Here is a 26928-nt window from a genome sequence, read left to right as displayed (position 1 = left end):
TGTATGGTATAGTATTTCATCGAATGTGAGCGACTTTTTTGTTTGTAAAGATTAGATGCACTGATTTATGCTGTTTTAGCTTGATTTTCCATTTTTTTGTCCATTCGTTTATCCCATTACAAGGCATTTTGGAGGATTTTGGTTGAATAGGTGATAGTCGGTCCTAGTGATGTCACCGCTGTTTCATTTTTCATGCAATTTTTACTCAATCTATTTTCGGAAAATCACTGGAGTATAACAAGTCAAGAAGTGGACCTAATATGCTACCTTGTGGCACTCCTGCAATTATTGTTTTTAATTTTGAATATTGATCTTCTTGTTTGACTCTAAACAGTCTGTCAGTTAGGTAGGAACTGATAATATCGACATATATTAGTTTATTGATGAGTACTTCATGCCAGACCTTGTCTAAACTATACATTAAAAACATAATTATGTCAATTTGTAGACATCTTTAAGATTGTTTTGCTCTGATTTTCTTTCGATAAATGGCAGATAACAATTGGATTTGGTTTCTCATCAGGACCATAACCGATATCCAACTTATACGTGTACATTTTGGACATTTGCAACCAAATCGGACTTAATATGATGCACTTGAGTCTAAATTGGCCATGGTTTGGTGTATTTGTTTCCAAACTGGTCATGTATTAGCTCACACCTGTCCTTGTGTATGACTTTGACAAGTGCGTACAAAGAGGTAATGATTTTGGTCGCTTCCGTCCTAAATGACTTTGATATATAATACTTAGGTCCAAACTAGCTAAGATGTATGGTACGTCCGTCCCAACTGGCTTTCATTTTGAGCAATTTCATCCAAATTGATTATGTACAACACTCGTCTTAATAGTTATTCAGATATCGTGAGATGCGGTCAGGTGCGCATCTCACGATATCTGAATAACTATCGATTAACGGTCACTAATCTCTACACACTCGTCTTAATTTAAGAGTACTTGTATCAAATTATTCTTTATAAAACTGAGCACTTCTTCGTGAATCTCCTTTGGCATGAGAAAAGTCCTGCCTATGTGGCTGTATCGTAAACGGGCTTACGCTTTACATTCACAAAATATGTGTGCGGATGTCTCTGGTTACTCCTGACAGAGCTGGCCTGTTTCTCTCTCAACTTTACCCATCTTTTTAAGATGATGGTTAAAATGGCAGTGGCCGGTATAAAGGCCTATAATTTTTATAAATTTCTTAAAATAAGGATTGTTGAGAGAGAGGAGTTCCTTCGCCTTCCGTTTTGAGAGATTTATAAACCTTGCCTCATACCTAGAGTGTTTGAGTTTTTTTTTATCAATCTATTTTTCCAGTGCCAACTTTGCAACCAAGTGGCTTGGATTGCTGTAAGAGAACGCTCTCCCCACCTGACCACGCTGAGGGCCCAGCGAGGCTTAGCTGCCCCCACCTGGATACTGGACGGTCCAGGCCCACTCCCGTACTTAATATCACGAGAGTTATACTAATAACACTTTACCTCATTATCTTATTCTATTTTATTTTCTATTGAACTTGTTTAACTATTTTTCTTGCTGATACGCGAACCTCACCCTTGCCTACGCTGACTAGCCGTGAGCATCAATTCGTATCATTTATGAATAAAGGTAAGGTAGGACTAAGGTGAGTCTTTTTCTATTTTCTCATTTCTCTCATTTCTTTGGCTTATGCCTGGCGCTCAAGCTTGTAAAATTAACTTAGTTTACTTTTTAAATTTATTCCTTAGACACTCAGGAGTACTTAGCTGTCGTTCTGGTCCCATGGGTGAGAGGGTTGCCCCTTTTTTGGCTAGTTGGTCAACGTGTTCATTTTCTTATATAGCTTCATGTCAGGTAACCCGCTTTAAGGTAATCTTGTTTTGCTTTTCCAGAGTCATTGGGCAGTTTAGGCACTCCCAGAAAAATTTAGAGTTGAAAGCACACGCATTTAGTTAGTGCCTTTAGGCTTCCTGGCTATTTGGGAGTATGTAAATCTAGGCAACTTTCAAATTTGTGTTTAACTCCTGTGCTCAGAGTTGTATTGTATGGACTTCAGCTTGGATAATCGTTGGGCTTTGTCCAATAGGCTTCGCTAGAGTAACGTTCGGCCCTTTTATCCATACACTTACTCCCTGTTGTATATTCGATCCATCTGTTTACCATATTAAGGTCTATTCTTGAAACTTGGGGCCACCTTTTTTCTAAATGTTTCTAGGGTCTATGTCCACTTCGAAGGGTCTGTTAATGTTGAGCTTTTCTCTCAAGTCGTCACACATCGTTATAGCCTTTTCAAATATTTTAATTCCTTTTAAAATTTCGTGGTGGCTCCTCCTGAGATCTGGTTTTATTTCCTTGTAACTCAGAAGTCTGTTCACACTCTCAAAAGCAACCTTTTGTACATAAAAATGTAGGGTGGAAGGTCGAGTGCTGTTTCCATTGCCGTAGTGAGGCAGGCATACATTGCCCCTGTAATACTGAGACACGCTAGTCTTTATAAACGTCTAACCGTTGTGGTGTATAACTACTACGCCATCCTTCACATAAATTTCTCCACGATTTTCTTTTTGTTTTTCTCAGAGCTTTATTGTATTCAGTTAGGGAGTTTTTGTATTCATCCCATTTACCTGTCACTTTTGATCTGTTGAAAAGTTTTATAGTTTTAGTCTATACTTTAGACTATTTAATTCATTATTCCACCATGAAACTCTACATTTGTTTCTTTGGTTTTTACATCCTTAATAGACTATAGTGATTGCCTTAGTCAAGGTTTCGGGTAGTTAATCTAATTACTTTAGATTTCTATTTGTAACATTTAGCCCTTCTGTTTCTAGCTATATATGGTTGATAGAACTGACAGTTAGTCCTCTTAGGATCTCTACAAACTCCTGTGTTTGTCTTATTTGTTTCCACCACAAAGCTTATGATTCTGTGATGGGACATAGATGTTTCATGTCACTTTTTTAATATACTTGCTGGCCAGTGTGAGATTTAAGACTTCACCCGTAGAACTAGTCAGGAAAGTTAGTTTGTCCCCTTTATTACTCCCCACTACATTGTTTGTTAATAAATAAACAAAGAGAGACTGACCCCTATTTTTGATATCGGTGATGCCCCAGCTGGTATGATGTGCGTTTGCATCTTACCTCAATATGAAGTGGATGTTGTTTTTTCAGTGCTGGACAAGCTTTTTTACCTGCTTTGTACGTCCTCTCCTGGGAAATTGCCCTGCAACCAGGTGTAACCTGGAACAACTTCGGCTTCAGTAATATGACGGCTCTAGGTCATGTTCGCTACCGTAAACCAATTTACCTACATTTAATGGTATCCCTTTTACCATGCCATTACTTACCCATGGTTCCTTGATCATAGCGATGTCTAGGTGTTTTCAGGTGAAGAGGCTTTTACATGGTTCAGGTTCACCTGGACGCGCTTCAGTGCAGTGGATTTTATTTCCGTCTTCAACCCCCAGTTTTCTTTCTCCTAAGTTGTTATTCGGTGAGGCGGTGGTGGCCAATTTTACCACGTCTTCCTGTGGTAAGAAGAGGTTATAGGTTCCCCTTCTGTTTTGTTCTTCATCCTTCTTTTCCTCTTGGATCAATGTTTTCCTCTTTGATGGATTGGGCATTAGTTTCCGAGTTGCCTCCTTTTTCTGCACCCCTGATGTACTTGGGGTTGGTGTAGTGCTCTCTTCCTCCGGGAGTTTTCAACCCCTTCAGGGGTGTAGCCGGGCTTGTCTGTTTCTTGTATGTCTTGCTTTTTGAATTTGATATGCAGCTTTGCCGTTCCAAAACCGAAATTTACCCTGTCCATTTTCTTCAGAGCCTCTGCCAGTTTTTGGACAACCTTCCAGGACTTTAATTTCGTCACTCGGGTCGTCTTAATTTGAATTTCGTCCAAACACGTAACGGTTGGAGGCATTTCTGTCCGAAGTAGCCTTAATTAGTGGTTCTTTCATCCAAATTGGTCATTATTTTAAGGACTTCCATCCGAACTGATCAAGATTTGATGCAATTCTGCCCCAACTGCTTTTATATTGGGGCGCTTATGCCCAAACTGGCTTTAATTTGAGGTTAGTAAGTACAAATTGTCCAATATTTTAAGCACTTGTGTCCAAATTAGCCAATATTTTTGGCACATTTATCCCAACTGACCAAGATTTGATGCAATTCTGTCTCAACTGCCTTTATTGTGGAGCGGCTATGCCCAAACTGGCTTTTATATGAGGTTAGAACATCCAAAGGGGCGATTATTTTAGGCACTTTGTCCAAACTGGCCAATATTTTTGGCACATTTATCCCAACTGACCAAGATTTGATGCAATTCTGTCTCAACTGCCTTTATTGTGGAGCGGCTATGCCCAAACTGGCTTTTATATGAGGTTAGAACATCCAAAGGGGCGATTATTTTAGGCACTTTGTCCAAACTGGCCAATATTTTTGGCACATTCATCCCACCAATTTTTGGTGCAATTCTGTCCCAAGTGCCTTTATTATAGGGCACTTTCATCACAACTCGCCATGGTTTTGGGCATTTCCGTCCATACTGGCTTAATTGTGGGGTTAGTACTTACAAATTGGTCATGATTGTAAACATATGTGTCCAAACTGGCCAATATTTTAGGCACTTCCATCGCAACTGACAAAGATTTGATGCAATTCTATTCTATCCCAGCTGCTTTTAATGAAGCGCCTATGCCCGAACTTGCTTTAATGTGTGGTTAGTACGTACAAACTGGTCATGATTGCAGACATGTATGTCCAAACTGGCCAATATTTTTGGCACTTCCATTCACTAATTTCGATGTACTAACCACAAATTCAAGCCATTTTGAGCATAGACGCAGGTCCAAACAGGCCACTAATATGTGGTTAGTACGTACAAATTGGCCATTATTTTAGGCACTTTGTCCAAACTGGCTGTTTTGAAGCAATTCTTTCCCAACTGCACTTATAATGGGGCACTTGCTTAACAATACGACATGGTTTTGGGCATTTCTGTCCCAACTGTCTTTATTATGGAGCGGCTATGCCTAAACTTGCTTTAATTTTAGTTATTACTTCCAAATTGGTCATTATTTTAGGCACTTCCATCCAAACTGGCCATGATTTAGGCAGTTGCGTTTGAAATGGATAGTTAGTATCATCTGGCCGTAGACCACGTGGAACCCGGAACAATTCGTAGTTGTCCGTTGATTCAGGGAAGACGATGAGGAAATGATAATTTTGGATCGGCGTGAACGCGATCCTTGGGCTAGAGGGATATCAATAGATGAGTGGAGGTTAGTGCGCAGTTGAAGAAGTCTTGAGAAGTAAATGATTAAGTCGGGAAGAGGGGATCAGGAATGGGCGGAGGGCGGACAAAGGAAAAAATTGATAGGAGGAAGGGGATGGGCAATAACGTCGGATTACACTATTCCATCTTACCTGCAGATTTAATAGATACACAACTTGTATGAAAAAAAGAAGGGCGGACACTTAAAGAGTTTCAATAGAAATTTACATAGAGAATATTGAATCAGGGTCGGCGTCGACGACGAGGGTGGCGGGGTTGGGCCGGCTGGGAGGGTCGGGCCACGCCCCGCACGACCAATCGGGAAGGCGGCCGTGGAGGGGAAGCTAGGCACCCCCGAGGACGTCGACCATTCAATTTAGAGAAGGATTCCGCCTTAGTACGGCTACGGCCAGTCTGAGATATGTGATCAAGTTACACTGTGCTATCTTGTTTTTTTTTTTTTACTCAAACTTTCGTCGAAGGTTTGAAAAAAAGGGGAGACAGTTTTGTAAAGACGAGATTTCAAGTGATAAAGAAGTTGGAATATCATCCATCCCGGGACGGAATTTCGTTTCAATTCGTCTTGTGGAGGGAACGGCTTCAAAATTCTATCTTCACTCCCTGCTGCCGTCATGCTCAACAATTTGAGCATAATGGGTTCCAATCCAGTCGGTAAGTTTTCCATTTTTTCTGCTTCTTTTTTCCCATGCCGATAACATTTCCCTCGGTTGTTTTTGATTTTTTTTTCACGAGGGGAAAACAATAGAAAAAACCTTCAAATCGATTTGGAACGACTTGAAAGCCTTTAAAAAATCCCATCGCTAATCAAGGCACCACAATCCTTCTAATTGACCAATTTATTAAATGATTGTGGTAATTCTTTTATTTATACAAAAAATCCCATTAACAACTCATGCAACGCTGTGTAGTTTTTATCTTGGCACGAACGTTCGCAGGGTACTTAAACAGAGTAAAATATTTGTAAACATTAGAGAAATAAAACAAATAATCAACCCCTAATAATCACCTTCTTCATCAAACTGATGTCAATTTTGGCAAAATTGCAAAAAAAAGCCTGTACAACTATCAACAATTTCTATAATCAATATGTAAAAAAATGACGTAATTTTTATTTTTTATTAAGCGTAGAAACATGAGAATGTTTATTCCATAGATATTGCTTCTAAATTGAATAATCTCCTACATAACTGGCCTAGGTTGCTCTTGAAAAAAGGAAGAAATCGATCATAAAGTTTATTTTACATGTTGTTTATATCAATCAAACATTTATGTATTCACCGACAAAAGGGTTATAATAATTAATAAGGAAGAAAAATCGGAGAATTTGAATATATTTTATTGCCCATGAATCATGCCAAAAGGGTGACATTTTCTCCTGTAACCTGTAATAAACCTTGGTTATTATTTAGTGTCTTTTTTATTTAAAAAAAACTTAACAAAGACAATTAAGTAGTAAATTCGTTTTTTTTCTTTTTATACAAGATATATTATTTTCTCTTCAAGTCCCTCAGATTTGACGGCATAAACTCTTAAGATATGCATTTGTGCATTTTATCTCGTGTAATTTGTAATAAACTAGTGATGATTAAATAACCTAATTCTGAAATACTTTATTGCTTAGATATTATTTTAAATTAAATTATTCCTGCATAACAGGCCGAGGTTGCTCTTGAAGAAAGGAAGAAGCCGTTCATAAAATTTATTTTAAATCAATAATAAACTATATTCTTTGTATTAATCAAACGATTGTGTATTCACGATAAAACAGTTTTTATTTTTCTTAATAAATAAACGGGAAAAATCCGATAAATTTGAATATATTTTATTACCCTTGAATCAGGCCAAAAGGGTGACATTTTCTCGTGTAATCTGTACTAAACTTGTTATTTGTTATTATTTATTATGTTTTTATTTTAAAAAATGTAACAAAGACATGCAATTAAGTAGTAAATTCGTTTTTTTCTTTTTATACAGGATATATTTTTTTCTCTTCAAGTCCCTCAGATTTGACAGCATAAACTCATAAGATATGCATTTGTGCATTTTATCTCGAGTATTTACAATAAACTAGTATGTTTAACCATTAAATAAAGGAATTCTGTTATAATTATTGTGATTTTATAGGGTAGACATTAATTTAAATTAAATCATTCTTGCATAACCTGCCGAGGTTGCTCTCGAAAAAAGGAAAAAGCCGTTGATAACAGTTATTTTAAATCAATAATAAACTATATTCTTTGTATTAATCAAACGATTATACATTCACCGATAAAAGGGTTATGCTAATTAATAGCAAGAAAAAATTGAATATATTTTATTGCCCATGAATCAGGCCAAAAGGGTGACATTTTCTCTTGTTATCTGCAATAAACCTGTTATTTGTTATTAATTTTTTTTTTTTTTTAAGAAAACGTGACAAAGACATGAAGTAAATACGTTTGTTTTTTATATAGGATATAATTTTTTCTCTTCAAGTCACTCAGATCTGACGGCATAAACTCTTAAGATATGCATTTGAGCATTTTATCTCGAGTATTTGTAATAAACTAGTATGTTTAATCATAAAATAAAGGAATTTTGTAATAATTATTGAAATTTTATAGCGTAGATACTACTTTAAATTAGATTATTCCTGCATAACCGGCCGAGGTTGCTCTAGAAAAAAGGAATAAGCCTTTCATAACAATTATTTTAAATCGAAAATAAACTATATTCTTTGTAATAATCAAACGATTATGTATTCACCGATAAAACGGTTTTTATTTTTCTAAATAAATAAACGGGACAAATACGATAAATTTGAATACATTTTATTGCCTTTGAATCATTGCCAAACGGGTGACATTTTCTCATGTAATCTTTAATAAACCTGTTCTTTATTATTTCTTAACTTTTGTATTAAAAACACGTAACAAAGACTTACAAGTAAGTAGTAAATGCTTTTTTTTTCTTTTTACATAAGTTATACTTTTTTCCTAAGTCCCTCAGTTTTAAAGACTTGAACTCATAATATATGCATTGTCCTTTTTTCTCTCGAGTAATTTCTAATAAACCAGTTTTGTTTAATCATTAAATAAACAAAGTCTTTAATATTTTATTGCGTAGATATTACTTTAAATTAAATTATTCGTGTATAACCGGTGGAGGTTGCTCTTGAAAAAAAGGAAGAAGTCCTTCATAACATTTATTTTAAATCGTAAATAAACTATATTCTCTGTATTAACCGAACGATTATCTATTCACCGATAAAAGGGTTTTTATTCTTCTAAATAAATAAACCGGAAATATCAGATAGATTGGAATATATTTTATTGCTCTAGAAACAGGCTAAATGGGTGACATGTTCTCAAGTAGTCTGTAATAAAACTCTTCGTTTATTTATTTATTTATTACTTGCTATTCTTAAAAAACGACTATAGAAGACGCAATCAAACAGACAATTCATTTTTTTTCTTTTCACATAAGATGTACGTTTTTCCCTTTGAATGACCCTCAGATTTGACGACAAAAACTTGTTAAATATGCTTTTTTATGTTTTTTAAGCTACTTTCTGGAACAATACCTTGATTAAACAAAAACAAAGTTTAAAAAAAAACAATAAAATGTACAGAGCTTGTGTAAATTAAAAGTATGATGGGTGGCAAACAAAATCATTATCCTTATATTTTTCCCGCAAGAATATACTACCTAATGCTAAAGAATTATTTATTACAAAATTAATTTTCCCTTTGAAAGCTACCTCTGATTTGACGACCTAAACCACTAACATTTGAACAGTTTTCTATTAGTTCTCCAGTAATTTGTAATAGACCAGTTTAATCCATTAATTATACAATTTCTATAATATGTTATTACTTAAATATTTTCTAAAATTAAATTGTTCGTGCATTACCGGCCTTGGTTGATCTTCAAAAAAAGGAAGAAGTGCACAACGTTTATTTTAAATAGAAAATCAACTTTATTTTTTTTTATTAATTATTATTTTTATGTCTTGGTTGAAATGAAAAATTAATTGAAAGAAGTAATTTGGTCAATCAGATCACTCAACATAATGGATTTATTTTTTGTATTAATCAAATTATTATATTATATTCACTGATAAAAGCGTTATTAGTTAATAAATAAGTCTGGAAAAATCATTTGATGAATTTGAAAATTTGTTTTTATTGTCATTGAATCAGGCCAAAAGAGTGACATTTTCTCATTTCATCTGTAATAAACGTTCTTTGTTATTATTTATTATCTCGTTTATTAAAAAAACGTAACAAAGACACAATTAAGTAGTAAATTCGTTTTTTCTTTTTATATAAGATATATTTTTTTGTCTCTTCAAGTCCCTCAGATTTGACGGCATAAACTCATAAGATATGCATTTATGCATTAATAAACTAGTATGTTTTACCATTAAATAAAGGAATTCTGTAATAATTATTGTGATTTTATTGCGTAGATATTACTTTAAATTAGATTATTCCTGCATAACCGGCCGAGGTTGCTCTAGGAAAAAGGAAGAAGCCGTTCATAACATTTATTTTAAATCAATAATAAACTATATTCTTTGTATTAATCAAACGGTTATGTATTCACCGATAAAACGGTTTTTATTTTTCGGTAAATAAACGGTAAAAATCCGAAAAATTCATAACATATATTTTAAATCAATAATAAACTATATTCTTTGTATTAATCAACCGATTATACATTTACCGATAAAATGCTAATTAATAAGCAAAAAATTAGAGATAAATTTGAATATATTTTATTACCCTTGAATCAGGCAAAAACGGGTGACATTTCCTCATGTAATCTGTAATAAACCTGTTCTTTGTTATTAATTATTATCTTCTTTTTTTAAACACGTAACCAAGACATACAATTAAGTAATAAATTCGTATTTTTTTATATAAGAGATATTTTTTCTCTTCAAGTCTTCTTCAAGTCCCTCAGATTTGACGGCATATACTCATAAGACACGCATTTGTTCATTTTTTTTTCTCGAGTAGTTTGTAATAAACTAATATGTTTAATCATTAAATAAACTAATTCTGTAATATTTTATTGTTTAGATATTGCTTTCAATAAAATTATTTGCTCATAACTGGCCAATGTTGCTCTTGCAAAAAGGAAGAAGCGTTCATAAAATTGATTTTAAATCGAAACTAAACTATATTCTTTGTATTAATCGAACGATTATGTATTCACCGATAAAATGGTTTTTATTTTTCTAAATAAATAAACGGGAGACGACTATAAAAGATACAATCAAACAGACTATTCATTTTTTCTTTTTCTACAAGATATACGTTTTTCCCTTTGAATGACCCTCAGATTTGACGACACAAACTTGTTAAATATGCTTTTTTATGTTTTTTAAGCTACTTTCTGGAACAATACCTTGATTAAACAAAAACAAAGTTTAACAAAAATCAATAAAATGTACAGAGCTTGTGTAAATTAAAAGTATGATGGATGGCAAACAGAATCATTATCCTTATATTTTTCTTATGATTCTTCCTTCTTGAAGGTGGGATAATAGGTCATCTCCAGAGATGACCTATTATCCCACCTTCAAGAAGGAAGAATCATAAGATTAACTGCTGAGGTCAAAATATAAGAAATCATCTTATATTTTTCCTGCATGAATATACTATCTAATGCTCAAGAATTATTTATTACAACTAACCACTTTAATTCATTTGATAAATAAATTCTATAATATTTTATTGCTTAGATATTACTTTCTGAAATAAATTATTCGTGCATAACCGGCCTTGCTTGCTCCTGAAAAAAAGGAGGAAGGGCACAACGTTTATTTTAAACAGAAAATCAACAAAAATTTTTTTTGTATTAATCAAACGTTTATATTTTATTCACTGATAAACGGGTTATTACTAATAAATAAGGCAGGAAAATCGTTTGATAAATTTGAATATTTGTTTTTATTGCCATTGAATCAGGCCAAAAGGGTGAGTTTTTCTCAAGTAATCTGTAATAAAACTTTTCGTCGTTACTATTTATTATCTGTTATTTCCAAAAGTAGTCTATAAATGACACAAACAAGCAGTAAATTCGTATTTTCTTTTTGTATAAGATATATTTTATTCCATTTGCAAGTCCCACAGATTTGACAACATTAAATCTTAAGCATTTGTACGTTTTTTCTAATAAGTTCGAGTAGTTTGTAATAAACCACTTGGTTTAATCCATTGAATAAACATATTATATAATATTTTATTGCTTAGATATTACTTTCTAAATTAAATTATTCTTGCATTACCGGCCTTGGTTGCTCTTACAAAACGGAAGAAACCGTTCATAAAATTGATTTTAAAACGAAGATAATCTATATTCTTTGTATTAATCTAACGACTATGTATTCACCTATAGAACGGTTTTTATTCTTCTAAATAAATAAACCGTAAAAATCAGATAAATAGGAATATATTTTATTGTCCTTGAATCAGGCGGAAATGGTGACATTTTCTGAAGTACTCTGTAATAAAACTCTTGGTTTTTATTATTTATTATCAATTATTTCTAAAAATCATTATAAAATTACTATAAATAACATACAGTCAAGCAGTAAATTAGATGTTTTTCTTTTTTATGTACGATATATTTAATTTTTTCTCCTTTGAAAGTCCTTGAAAGTCAAAAGTGATTTGACAACATTAACTCGCAAGACGTGCAATTTTTATTTTTCTAATATGCTTTCAAGTATTTGTATCAAACCTATTTGTTGTTTTTATTTATTATCCGTTATTCAGTCACAAATTGTCCTTTTTTTTAACGTACCTCAGATTTGACGACAAACTCGTTAGATATCCGTTTGTATATACATACATATATGTATATATATAAATCTTGTTATCAACTGGAACTCCGTATAGGCCAAATGGCGTCCACCAGAAGGAACGACAATTTTCAAATTTTTTCTCTTACCGATTTTCTGTTTAGTTATATTGGTAACNTATATATATTGTATGTAACAAGACAAATAAAATTTATATAAAATGTCCGAGTTTGTTTATTAAAATTAATGTATAGAAAGGTGGTAAAATGGGCCTTAATGTCTGATAATTCTGGACCCATTGCCCTTAATTGAAGCCACTACCTTCCAAACTGGTCTTTATTTAAGAAATTTGCGTTCAATCAGGCTTTGATTTGGGACAAGTACATCCAAATTAGCCATGATACATCTAAATCTAAATCATGATCTAAACTGGCTTAGACTTTGGGCAGGTACATCAAAATTTGCCATGATTTTGGGAACTAGCGTCAAAAAGGGCTTAAATTGTTGTCAACTGCTTCCCAACTTAATTGAAGTCACTTATGGTCTAACACGCCTGATTTGAATTCATGCAAAAATCTTTACAACTTCTTCAATCTTTTTTAAGTTCCTTACTTGAACAGTACTTTGTTTAAGAAATAAAAAGTTAAAATTTTGATGTACAATGCCCGAGCTTGTTCTTTAAATTAAAAATATGAAAGGTGGCGAACAATATTGTATTTCTATTTTTCCTGCAACAGTACTACCTACTGCTGGAGAATAATTTATTACAATTTTGTTGATTATTGAGGTTGCCTTGATTTGAAAACCTAAACTCTTAAGATAGGCATTGGTATATTTTTTGAATAAGTTCTCATGTAGTTTATTATAAACCAGTTTGTCATTATTTCATTTATTATCTATTATGTCTTGAAACACGCCTACAAAATACATACAATGGCGCAGTTTTTTTTTATACATATAAAATATAATCATATAATTTTTTAACTTGAAAGTCCCATAGATTTGGCGACACAAACTTGTTTGCTATGCATCTTTTAAATTTATTTATTTATTAAAACGAGGGCTCGCATCAACAGAAGTTGTATTAATCCTCGGGGTGCCGGTGGTTTTGAAAAAAAAGACAATTTTAAGTATGGAGGGCCGCAGGATTCGAACCCGGGACCTTGACCTTACAGTGGTGTACGCTGATGATTTCAGGTAGTCTGTTGTTAATAAACTTTTTACAATGAAGGCTTTCATTTCACTTTTGAAAGTTGCCAAAGCTTGAACGTTTTTTATACGTCTATCTTCTATAAGTTTTATAAGTATATATTTTATAAGTTGTTTTTTAATAAACCCGTTTTTTATTATTTATTATTTTTTGAAAACACGTATTTAAGACATAAAATCAAGTAGTAATTATTTTATGACAACACCAAAATTAGAGATTAACCAAAACAATTTCGTATAATTTATACAAAATTTGTTTTAATTAAGCATTCAATCAATATTTGTTACTTTAATGTATTACCCTTGAGGCACACGCGTCTAAACTGGCTTTGATTTAGGGCAAGTAGTCCAAATAGGCCATGATTTGGAGCACCCCAATCCAAACGGGCCTTAATTTTGTTTATTTACTATCAAATGTCCTTCATTCCTAAAATCATTTCTGTCCAAACCGGCCATGATTTGGAGTATTTCCGTCTAAAAGGGCTAAGGATATGTAACTGGTACTGTTATTGAGAGGGTTTTTCTTTTATGATAACAAGAAAAATCGAGAAAAATCAAAAGTTTCTTATAATTCGTACAAAATACAAAATTAAAGAATAATAAAATAATAATTTATAAATAATTTGTACGTTTTAGATAAACATTCTATCAATATTTTTTTACATTAGTTTATTACCTCCGAAACTGTCCATGATTTGTGGTAGTTCCGACCTGTAATGCCTTAGTTTTAGAGCACCCCCATCGAACCAATCCTTAACTTTGGTCATTTGCGACGAAAATAGTCTTATTTCAAGTCATTTACGTCCCAACTGGCCCGTGGTTTGGGACATTCAGAACAAACGAATTATGATCTGTACTTAAATAACTGTTTCAATTACTAAACTGTTGTTGGCAGGGTTTTTTTTATCATAATAACAAAAAATCCAGAAAACCGAAAATAGTTTCGTACTGGCTTTAATTTGGGACAAGAACATCCAAATGTGCTGTTTTGGGCAACCCCCCGGCCAAACTGGCCTTAATTGCTGGAAATTCAGGACCTCTCAATTTAAAGCTCATCTTTCCAAATTGGTATTTAATTTAAGTTATTTTCGTTCTGGCTTTGATTTGGGACATGTACATCCAAATTAGCCATGACATAAAAAACTTACGACCATCCGACTTGATTTGAGGTACCTCCATTAGAACACGCCTGATTTTGGACATTTGCATCTAAACTGGCTTAGACTTTGGGCATTTACATCCAAATTGGCCATGATTTTGGGATCTCGCGTCCAAACGGGACTAATTTTTTTAAAATATAAGTATAATAAATTGTCTTTCCCTTTGAAAATCCCTCCTTGCCGACACAAACTCGTTAAATAAGCGTTTGTATATTTATCTAAGTAGCTTAATTGAACTGTTGATTAAACAAGAGCCAAGTTAAACAAAATTTTAATAAAATGCCAGGGCTTGACCTTTAAATTGAAAATATGAAAGGTATTAACCGAAATCTGCCCTTTTAATTTTCCTACAACAGTACACTCTACTTATGAAGAATTTACTACTTTATTACTCCTTGAAAATAAACCTTTTACATTTTTTCTATATTTAAATATTCACAAGGAAAACCGTGCAATTTACTGATCGCTATTTCCTTATTCTGTACAGTAGCAGTTCAGTAAAGCATGAATCCGAAATGAAATAAACAGCAAACGAATAAAAACCAGTGAATTAGTTGTGAGCCCTGCGGGTGATAAATGTGTAGTTGGTCGTTTCCGATCATTTTGCTCCGCCTTCACCAATAGATCGGTGATTTAGACTTCTTCAGTTTTGTCATTGTTATAGTCTTCTTTGCTCTGTTTAATTATCAGTTCATTTAACACCGACTGTTGCTTCAGAGTGAGGTGCGTCGATGAGTTCACGGAAGTCCAGTGTCCCACAAGGGAGTATTCTTGGTCCCATCCTTTATATCATATCGATATTGCTGAACTACCTATACACTCTAATACCATCTACGCGGACGATGCCACAATTTTGTTCTCTAACGCGAATCATATCCAAGCTACTTACAACATCCAAGAAAACCTTGAGCTTATCGAAGATTGGTGCACAAAATGGATGGTTATATATTGAAGAAAAACGTAGTTAGTCGTTCACATTAAAACATTTACATTTAGGATGTGGAAAAGTGAATTTAATTGTAAATGTAATTGTTAAATGTAAACATTGTTTGTAAATCCCAGGCCCTGAAGATGATCTCAATAAAAGATCGAAACGTTGGCACGATAAAGAAAATGTTTTTCTGAAACCTACATCACACCCGACCGCATCTCACGATATCTGAATAACTATCGATTAACGGTCACTAATCTCTACACATTAAAAACACAGTTTTGCCTTCCACTTTACATTAACAACAAAGAGATACTCATTTCCATTCAAGTCAAATATTTATGACTATACCTAGAGAGCAGACTAAAGTGGAATCCCCACAGAAGGCGTAAGAGAAAACAACTTAACAGAAGACTTGGACATCTACCAGACTTCTAGGATCGAAATCCGTCTTGACCATCCACACTAAACTAACCTTATACAATACTTTACTGCGACCACATTGGATGGTGTCACATTTGCATGTTGGATGAAACTGTGGGGTTCTGCCAACCCATATAACATCTGACGTGTCCAATACTTCCGAACAAATTTTTAAAAGTTCTCAGGCAAATCGTCAAAGCTCCTACTAAGCTAGCCTCACCGTCCACAACCTCAACATTCCTATTGTCAACGAACTGATTCGTTCCCGATCCCAAAATTTCACACCAGCCTTGTTGCATTGCTCGAGCCCTCTCTCCACATCCCATCCCAAGAACCCACACCTTACCTTAATCGAAGGAGGCCTACTTGTGTCAGCATTGTCTGGTTTGTTATGAAATGTTTTCTGGGTGTAGTGCTGTCAATAGTGTTATTTCTGTGACCTTGTGAAAAAAAGTTTTGTGATCACATTTGCAATATGTATTCGTTGGTGCAAAATTAATGTAGGTGGTGGAGACTTTGTGTGGTAGAGGTGGTGTATGATGGAGATGGAGTGCGGTGGAGGTGATGGTGGCAATGTTTGTTGGAAGTATCATGTGGTGGTGGTGTGTGGTAAGGGATGGTTAGGGTGGAGGTGTCTTGAGATGGAGGTATCATGTGGTGGAGGTGTCATGTGGTAGGGTGGTGTTTGCTGAGGGGCCATGAGGTGGAGGTGGTGTGTAGTGGAGGTGTCATGAGGAGCTGGTGGGTGGTACGCCATATGACCCCATATGAAGGTGGCCTCCACTGGCGGGAGGTTGTGTAGTGGAGGTGTGTGGTGGCGTGAGCTAGCAGTCAGACTCCATGGTGGCGTGATGAGGTGAAGTTTGTGGTGGAATGTGGTACAGGTTGTGCTAGAACCGGCCTTTCTTATCTGCTAACAGTTAATTAATCACGATTCGTTTGTTGCCAATTTTCAGCATTAAGTAATATATTGCATAATTAATCCGTTTTCAAACCGGTAAATCGTAATGGACAACATTCTATTTACCTTTGACAAGCTGTTATGCCCTGGGGTCTTTGTAGACTCCCAGGCGTTCGATCGGGTCTGGCACCAATGTGTGAAAACTATTTGTTTGTTAAACCCAAAAATGTTTAATGTCAAAACGAATATTAATTTTTTCTTGCGAGAAAAATTAAACATACCTTTTCTCGTCAATGAACCTTGTTCAACTTAAAAGCTCATAAATCCTCAGGGCTTTATCCAAATTCAAAAGTATCAGAACCGTTGTAAAGCTGCATGTCTTCGCTTTTTGACTGTCAACGATGTTCAGGTGTTATGTCATTAAAAATGGGAAAAATAAGGATAAAATCAACTAAACTTCCTCAAACATTTTATTTTATTTATTCGGTTCTAATTTTTTTATGCCAGCCGTTTTTGTAGCTACTTGGAGTTTATAGCGTTCCGTTGTAAAATTTTGGAGTATTTGTTTATTCGTTTTGAAGTTATGAACACTTTTGATCCAAACTCTGAAAAAATCTAAAAATATATTCTAGTTAATGGTCGCCGTTATGATCAGTAAATATAAAATTAATTAGAAACAGTCCGTAGCTTAAAATTTAATTAAACTAATAACTTTTCTGCATGAAATGAAACCCTGAGATTCTCGAAATTTAGAGCAAGTCCAGGCTCTCTTTAAAAGGAATCGCTATATTGTGACTAGTGTAGACCGCTATTGCCATGATAGCCTAGTTTGTATAGCTTTATTCCGAAATCTGTGGTTTTCTAATCCCTTTCTAGGTTTCTAAACGTTTTTAGGTTTATTGTGGTCAAACTGAAAATATGAGCAATTAACTCATTAGGGCAGTACACCTCGGTCTTTCTTCCAATAACCTGATCCAATAATATGAGACAGTCAAGTGGCCCCTAAAAGCATTATTAAGCAGCAAGTAAGTACACCTCGGTCTTTTCTACAAAATCCTCATATCATACAGCCAAGTAGGCCTAAAAGTATTAGTAAGTACAAATAGTACTTCAATACACCCAAACCCTCTAAAATCTGGGCAAACATAACCTGATGATATCTGGGCTTCAAGTAAAAAGGTAATGAACAAGCAGACAAACTGGATCTTTGACAAACAAGATGAAATATAATATCCTTCATACCATAAAAACGAAGCCTGTGTACTCGATTTATGCCCCGGTTGCAGGTTTTTCGAAAAAGACTTTTGTATAACTTTATTCCGAAATCTTTCAATCTCTGATCTTTTTGGCTGACCAATAAACAGCCTGTATGTAAACAGCAAATCCCTATTGTTTTAATATCTAGTAGGTTGGTAGATATTATATTTGGAATTCTTTCCAAAAGCCAGTTAAGATCGTTATTTTAATCTTTGTCTTGTACTTGCTCAAATGTGCCTCGTTCGTTTTAGTATTGTTCTTTTGTAACATTCCTATTTAGCGGGCTTAATTTTGCCTCGTTATTTGCACAACCATATAAGTTATTGAAGAATTTTTTTATTAATGTCATTGATCATTTTCGATCGTTTTGGTCCGCCTTTCATCGCTTTGTTTGTCTTTGGCTACAAGCTTCGACTTTTCGCCATCTTCAGTATGTAGACAGGAATTACTTTATTCTGTCACTTTCATTCGATTTTTTTTTTACATTTAGGCTCAGATAAATTGAAATTTGAAGAGTTTTTCGTTTAAGGTTGGTGAAATCGTTAAGCACGAGTGAGTAAATCGATTAATTGTTAAATCGGTAGCCATTGGTGTTTTATGATGAATCCTTGATCGTTAAAGTTTTTTCCAAAATAAAAATAAAAGAGTATAGTTATTGTCCGAGGGAAAGCTTAGGGTTGTTGCTAATTAACCGTAGGCAGTTAGGTACAGCGATGGTTAGGGGCCGAGTAACGACTGGCAGAAAGGCCGCATCCCTACCAGTTTATCGCAAAGGGTCGCCAATATAAAACAATGTCGCTCTACAGACCAAGTTTTACTGGCCATTTCACCTTACACAACTTGCGTTTAAATTAACGCCGCCTATAAAAAGTATATAAAAACTCGTAAACTGTTAGGGCCGCTCAAACTGGCCGGCACGTTTTCATGAATCTTTCAATTTCAATGCCCTGGTTTATTTGAAAATCTAATAATAAAAAAGAGATAAAACAATGTAGCTTTAATAATTATATTATGTATAACTAATTGTATAACAATTTCAACGAATATAAAAAGACCCGTCTTGGTTTAGTCATTTTGGTCATAATTTTCTGTATCCTGTACATGAATACACAGATTACAAATTGTTCTTAACATTATAATAACCCGGCCACAAGATAAGCTAGCACTGCACCCCGAGAATCCATGTTATAAGATGACGTTCTCGTGGCCATCGTCTATTGATGTGACTTGGATAGTTCTTGAGATTGGTAGTGGAGATGATCAGTAGGGTTAGGAAAGCTTAGTTTGGAACTTTTAGAAATATTATCACCTCTTCTATGGAGCCTAACAGTTGATGAACTGCTCGAAACCCTGGACCGCTCAGGAATAAAATGTCAGGGATATGCAGATGACATAGTTCTGACAGCCAGGGGAAAATTCAAGGAAACCCTCTGCGATATAATCCAAGAGGGACTGAAAATCACAGAAGAATGGTGTAAAAGCGCAGGCTTAGGGATTAATCCAAACAAAACAACTATAGTCACTTTTACACGGAAAAGGAAACTAGACCACATGAAAGAAATAACACTCAACAATATTGTGATAGAAATCAAAAATGATGTCAAATATCTGGGCATCACACTAGAAAAAACACTAACATTTGAGAAACACATCAGCTCCATCATCACAAAGGCGACACGGGCTTTGATGGTGTGCAGACGAATAGCAGGACGAAACTGGGGATGCAGGCCAGAAACCCTGTTATGGATGTACACCATAATAGTAAGACCTTTACTTACATACGGAGCTATAGCCTGGGCTGATAAAGCAAAACAAATAACCAAAAGGAAAGAACTCACAAAAATACAGAGACTTGCATGCATCTGCATAACGGGAGCAATGAGAACATGTCCTACAATTAGCATGGAAAAGATATTAGGACTAATCCCCCTACATCACATGGTAGAAAGGACAGCACAGAAAACCATAATCAACTTTATTAGAGAGAAACCTCCAACAGGAATAAAACTGAAATGGAGAGACAGAAACAAACTATGGAAAGACCATCCATCACTCATGGCTCCAAGAGACGACATGAACAGGATGTTTGAATTTCACCAAAAATTCCGAATACTTCTGGGCACCAAAAAGGAATGGGAAGGAAAGGGAAATAACTCCTTTAAAAATGGCACCATCCTTTGGTACACAGATGGATCTAGAACACAAGAAGGTAGGGGGGAAGGAGTATTTGGACCCGGAACCAAATACTCAGAACCCATGGGAAAACACACCAGTATCTTCCAAGTTGAGATTCACGCAATTGAAAGATGTATCCAATTCAATCTAAGTAAAGGATACAAAAACAANATGTATAATGTGACCATAGAAGAGCTTCAACCATTAAAACCGGGCCTATTAATCAAGTTTCTTGATGAAATAGGACTCACCGATGTGCTTTAGGCAGAGAACGGGGGATACAATAGCTCTCAAAGGGCGCAGTATACCATACCCTGAAAATTACATCTACATCTACAACTTTTAGAAGCAGATAAGTTCGGTGACAAAGGGCTGTTAAGATTGTGGATGGTTAGATTAGCGAAGTAAGGAGCTTTGACGATCTGTCTGAGTACTTTAGATTGAGGACAGTGCCACTCCGTCTAATGTGAGCGCAGTAGACGACTCGACGCCTTTATTATTTAATGCGACATAGTGGGTTCTTGAGATTGGAAAGTGTAGAGAGGACTTGCCCAGTATGGTTAGGATGGATCGATAAGTTGCTATTGTACGTTTGGAAGCTGAATCGACTGTGCATGGTGAGGTTTGCGCAGTAAGGAGCTTTGAAGATTTATCTAAGGTCAGTCCCACTACATCCAAATTGGGCGCAGTAGAACAAGGCCGTTGTTGTTTAAGGCGACATAGTTGGTTCTCAGGCTGGAAAAGTGTAGAGAAATCTTGGCCAATATGATTACGATGGACCGAGAGGGTCCTTGTGGTACGTCTGGAAGCTGGATCGGATCAGTTGTGTATAGTAAAGTTTCTTCTTCTTGAAGGTTTTTGGGATGAAAAGTAGTGTAGATGAGCCGTAGGGTTAAATAGATCGAAAGCTTAGTTTGAAACTTTTAGAAACAGATAGGTTCGTTGACAAAGGGCTGTTGAGTTTGGGGATGGGGAGACTAGCGTAGACTGAGAACAGTCAAAGTGGGCGCAGCGAAGGACTCGAGGCCAAGTTGCTGAGGAATGGACACCGTTCTATCGCACACAGTGCATCGCAAGTGCATTGCTTTGGCGAGTACATTTCTATTTTGCCGTTAACGTTTTTTAGGAACTCTTGAAATCGCTGAGCTCCTCGTAGTCTGTTTCATACCGTTTGATCTGTCATATTGTCATGATCACGACTAGTTAAAAAATTTGTCTTTATTAGTCTTATTACACTCCTTCAAGATTTGTCTAGTTAGCCAGTTCAGATCACAAACGGAGAAACTCCAAGAAGAAATCCATGGAGACCCTGAATTGGTCTTCCTAAAATAGAATAATAGCACAAGACTCTTCAACTTTACTGTCGTCCAGAATGAAAGAATTTTACGATGACCATACTTTTTGGATTTTGGCATTGAAATAAATTGCTTGACTCATTTTAGGTTGAGATTAGCCTAGTGAAGAGTTTTGACGATTCGTTTGAGGGTTTTGGATTGAGGACAGTTCCACTTCATATGTCCAAATTGGGTGCAGTAGAAGACTCGAGCCCATCGTAGTTTAACGCGACTTAATAGGTTCTCGGGTTGGTAAAGGTGTGGATAGTGAAGTTAGAGAATTAGTAAGGAGCATGGACAATTTTTCTAAAGACTTTTATTGGAATGGTTAGATTAGTTGGATATTAGATGGGTTGATGGTACGTCACAGTGTATCCAGGTAAGAAGTAATGTTTTGTACAGCGTTAGTTTGTTCTTTATATTACTTTTATTTGGGTCTTAAAAATGGTCGTAGCTGCCAAAGTCGTTCGTTAAATTACTGTTTGGGGGGTTCAACTTTAGTCTGCAGTCTAGGTATCTTTTATTGTTTACAATAGGCTGTTTAATTTAATTTGGCCTCGTCCAGATTCTTTTTTCACATTTTTCACCACTCTTCGATGAGTTCAAGATGCTCGTTGATATTAGAGATGATTGTTGGAATTGGAGTTAGGAGATAAAATTGCTCTATCCCCCGCATAGGTTGTAAGGACAGTGCCCACTCTCGACACGATACACAAGGATGGCACAATTACACAGAAGACAAACTTTGAGCCCTGAAGATGATCTCAATAAAAGATCGAAACGTTGGCACGATAAAGAAAATGTTTTTCTGAAACCTACATCACACCCGACCGCATCTCACGATATCTGAATTACTAAATAGATCTATTGTGCTCTTCTGTTAGTTATAACTCACTGGCCAACTTCAGGCTATTAACCACCTTCTATAGCTTTGCCAGCGGTTCCTTGGTGTAGTATCTTGCTTGTGGTTTTTCTTGTCCAAGTTGCAAGAACCTGCACCTACATAGACCTTCACAGAAACATAAAATGTGTTCTGCGGTCTCCTCCTCTTCCTTGCAGTATCTGCACAGTATTTCTTCTGTCTGTACTCCTATCCGGTGCATGTGCTTTCTTAAGTGGCAGTATTCAGTCAGGAGTCCAGCCAGAATCCTGGTTCGGTTGCGGTTGCGGTTGCCTTCCAGTAGTTATTTTGTAAGTTTTGCGGATGGTCCTTCTATGAATCTTTTCGCGTGCCTCGTACCTGCGGTACTGTCGCACCAGGTTTTGGACTCATTAAGGATCCATTTTAAGATGTATCCTCTTTAACGGCCCCTGTAAAACACGAGGTTACCTTAAGCTGTTCCGGAATATAAAGGTATAGAAGGAAATGAGTATGATGACCAACTAGCCAAAGAAAGGGCAGAATTTTCACATATGGGGCATGAACGACAACTAGGCACACTAAAAATCTTTCCATCCTAAAATAACGCAAACCCAAGGACGTTTTCCTCTCTATTTTGCTTTATTTTATTCACTTTTCTCAAATTCAAATTGGCATAAATGGGATTTTTTAAGCCTCGGGGTCCCGTCAAAATTTGTGAAAGATCTCAAAGAACGTTTAAGAATTCTGCCCGATAATATTTTTTAATCTTAATATCAGTTCAATCTAATATCTTCCGTGCTGCCCTGTTATCGATCCATGCTTGTAAAACTATTTTAATCGCTCACACATAATATACAAAAAGTGAAAGGATTTGTTTACTTGGGCTGACACACCGAGAACTGTAAAACAGAACGGGGAGAAAACTCGATCAGAGGAATTGTTCCGTGAAAGTTTCTCGATTGAATTCCTATCGGTTTATCGCCCCTTTGACCCCCTCGATCGCTCCAAATCCCTTCCGTTTCTATCCTCATTTACACCAGGCACGCTCATCGATACACCTTTATCCAGCCAAAGGAACATAATTCTATAAATCTGGCATTATTAAAAAGGAATGTAACGCGGATGTCGTTTCAATTTAAAAATCCACCTATTTGTCATATGAGTAACGTTTATACGCAGTAATTTACAAGTGCGATGGATGTCATGAAAGGAGGCAATTTTCTTCTTTTCCGCATGGTATCCTCAAGTTCTGCCATCCTCGCTCCGTTCGTTTGGAAGATTTATTAGAGGTGTTTCTTTTGGTAAGTACCGGGCTAATCGTTTGGGGTAAGACGATTGATTTGTTATTTTTTTTTGTGAGGGGTTTCTTTTGGATATACCAACAGTTCCTTACATCCAAATCCGTTTTAGGATTTTGTTTTGTAGATGAAGCATACGACTTATTTCAAAGCTAAAACATACGAAAAACGAAAACGTGTGATCATCGTAAAATTATTTGATCACGAATGACAATAGAGTTCGAAGGCGTATAAACGAAGTTGAAGGATTGCTATTATTGGCTATAGGTAGGAAGGATAGACTCAGCGTCTCCATGGATTTCTTCTTGCAATTTCACAGGTATTGATCTAAACAGCAACGATATTTAGGGTCTTGACAACTAACTAGACTAAGGTTGAAAGAGAAAGATGCTAGTAAAGACAATTTTTAACTGCTCGTTATCATGATGATATTGATAGTGCCACTAGTTGCTTGGCATCAAGTGGGGCTAACTAGACGACGTTAGTCTATTCAGATCCAGCTTCCAAACGTTCCACAATAACCTCTCGATCCATTCTAACCATACTGCCCAAGCTCTCTCTACACATTCCAATCCAGACAGCACACCACAACGCTTTAAAAGCGATGGCCTCGAGTCCTCATCGCCCCTTAACAGAAGACTTGGACAATTACGAATAAGGATCGAAATATGTTTACACGATCAAGACTCAACTAAATATACGATTCTTCTCATATAAGATACTCTCTACCCACACTACCCACAACCTTAGCATTCCTTTTGTCAACAAACTGAGCCAATCCATTTTCAAAACGTTCCATTTGAACCCTGCGTTTCTGCTCAAGCACTGTCCTTGAACGACGACCTCAAGATCTCCCCGTACCTTAATCATTCATATTAAGTTTCTCGTTTATAAAAAGTGCAGTGTATTTGTAAATTCTAAAATTAAGTACAAAAAGTCAACATTTGGTGGGATGGAAAGACAAAGAAAGCTCTTTTATACAACTATGCTTAATAATAATAATTACAATAATTGCCTTTATTTGCAACATAAAAGAAAATTTTTAGCAAAAAGTATTATTAGACATAGAAATGTGTGGTATTTAGTGACCGTTAGCCAATGATTATATGGAGATAGTGAGGTTCGGTCTGGTGTGTCGTAGATTTTAGAAAAACATTTTCTTTATCATGCCAACGTTTCGATCTTTATTGAGATCATCTTCAGGGCTCAAAGAGTTTGTTTTCCGTGTACATGTGTCATTATTGTGTGTCGTGTTGAGAGTGCCCTTGTGTTGTCTGCATTTCAACAAAAACTGGCAACTTTTGGCCATTGCATGATAAAGAAAACCTCTTGCATGATAAAGAAAATGTTTTTCTAAAACTACGTCACACCAGACCGCACCTCACGATCTCCAAATTTCAGGTCAAAACCATAACCTATACCACCTAACAAATTTTATAATAGTAATGAGGAGTATAAATATATGCGTCATCAGTTCAAAGAGGGAAAAATTGGAAAAAACCCTCACTGATAGTATTTAAAACTACTCATTTCAGTTACCTTTGCAAGAAAATTAGATGCATTATTTAACAATAAATAGCTCGGTTAGATCTTTAACAAAAAGTATACGCTTAAGCCTTTTATGTTTATATTTCTTATAATTTAAGTCCCTGAGCACATAATTTACAATATTTTTTATGTATTCTGTTGAACTCTTTTTGCATTTGGGGGCAAAGCTCAAGGTTTGATTAAAAACAAGGGTTCTTATGCTATTATGCTGGGAATATGTAATGCGCAATGCATGTAGGCTATTCGCGTTCATCTTTTATAGTAACCTATAATCCTCAGCGCTATGGTTTGAACGGTCTGCACATATTTGTAATTGGTAGCACATGTGTTCGACCAGACTGGGGCAACAATTGTAGGAATAGGCCTTATATAAAGATTAAAGATGATTTTTTTTATTATTAATGCTTAACTTCGAAGTTTTATTAAAAATAGGAAACAAGCTTTGTATAACCCTTGCAGTTTTCGAACATTTCATAGTAATGTGATAAGTGAAGTTAAGTTTTTGGTCGAGATAGACTCCCAGATACTTAAAATTTTTGGCCTAGGTAGGAGGATTTCTATTGATTTTGACAAAATTATAAATAAAATATCAGGTCTCCTGGTAAAAAGTATATCTTCGGTTTTAACTTTATTTGGACGGATTTTCCATTTATTAAAATAATTGAAACATTTACTTGCTGCTTCACTCAAATCTTTGGCCGTTGTGTCAATTCTATCATCCGCAAATAGTGCAAGTTCAACTTTATTTTTAATCCCATTATATTTCGTGTTCCGATTGGCCAAATAACTTCTTTCAATTAATTTATCTTTATGTGAGGTATTGGTTGAAATGAAAAAGTGAGTGTCACGAGCGGGATTCGAACCCACGACCTTCGGCTAGATACGCCGCTGCTCTACCACTTGAGCTATCGTGACTTCGATCCACTCGGACACCAACTTCCCATCTCAACCTACAACCTTTCGAATTTTCCCTCCTTTTTGCCATTTTTCAAATGTCGTGTAATCAGGATTCGATACTCGGTGAATATATACTTCCTTTTACTTAATTAAATCCATCATATTTCGTGGTCCGATTGACCAAGCAACTTCTTTCAATTAATTAATCTTTATGTAAGGTATTCGTTGAAATGAAAAAGCGTGGATCGAAGTCACGATAGCTCATGTAGTAGAGCAACGACGTATCTAGCCGAAGATCGTGGGTTCGAATCCCTCTCATGACACTAGCTTTTTCATTTCAGCCAATACCTTACATAAGGATTAATTAATTGAAATAATTTATTTTTAATGTTACAAATGTCCGCAATGAATAAATTAAAAAGTGTGGTGCCGAGGACGGAACCTTGTGGAACACCAGGTGTAATTTTTTTCAAACTGGAATTTGATTGATCGACATTGACATAAAAATACTTATTTGTTAAGTAGTTTCCTAGATGTATGAGATAATTAGGAAAGCTAGTTTTATATAAACGATCTGATCGCGAATCTTCAAAAATCATTTGTCAACACTCCTATTAATTAAATAAAGATAAAGTGGTAGCGAGAAAGACTTAGTCTTTAATAACCGGTGTAAAAAGGGTTTAGTAGGTCTTTTATGTTTTTAGAGCTTAGCGGTGTCTCGATAGTTTGTTATAAACCACCTGTTTTACTTGGCGTGGGCGTTTTATACTCTTTATAGCCTTCCGACTCGTAAAACGGAAAGACGCTTAAAAAAAACAAAAAAAAACTCGCGGCCTACATGGGAACTGTATGCATGACTGTTGTAAC

General features: G+C 35.4%; 1 protein-coding gene across 3 annotated transcripts in view; it reads left to right on the top strand.

Moving 5' to 3' along the window:
- The first annotated feature begins 1585 nt into the window (after positions 1 to 1585).
- LOC106671284 (homeobox protein orthopedia-like) overlaps positions 1586 to 26928 on the top strand; it is a 123637-nt gene continuing 98294 nt past the window's right edge. For 2 of the 3 annotated variants that reach the window (XM_014402189.2, XM_024226706.1), the window contains exon 1: positions 5647 to 5924. In XM_014402189.2, the coding sequence (XP_014257675.1) occupies positions 5885 to 5924 (40 nt within the window). In that variant the 5' untranslated portion in view covers positions 5647 to 5884. Of the gene's footprint in view, positions 1611 to 5646; positions 5925 to 26928 lie in introns of those variants that run through there. The other variant, XM_014402181.2, reaches the window with a different exon arrangement.

This window comes from Cimex lectularius, unplaced genomic scaffold (genome assembly GCF_000648675.2).
Source record: "Cimex lectularius strain Harlan isolate CLEC.00 unplaced genomic scaffold, Clec_2.1 scaffold4, whole genome shotgun sequence".
NCBI classification, from domain to species: domain Eukaryota; kingdom Metazoa; phylum Arthropoda; class Insecta; order Hemiptera; family Cimicidae; genus Cimex; species Cimex lectularius.
The sequence above is the reverse complement of the archived record's forward strand: the minus strand, read 5'-3'. Positions and strand labels throughout refer to the sequence as shown.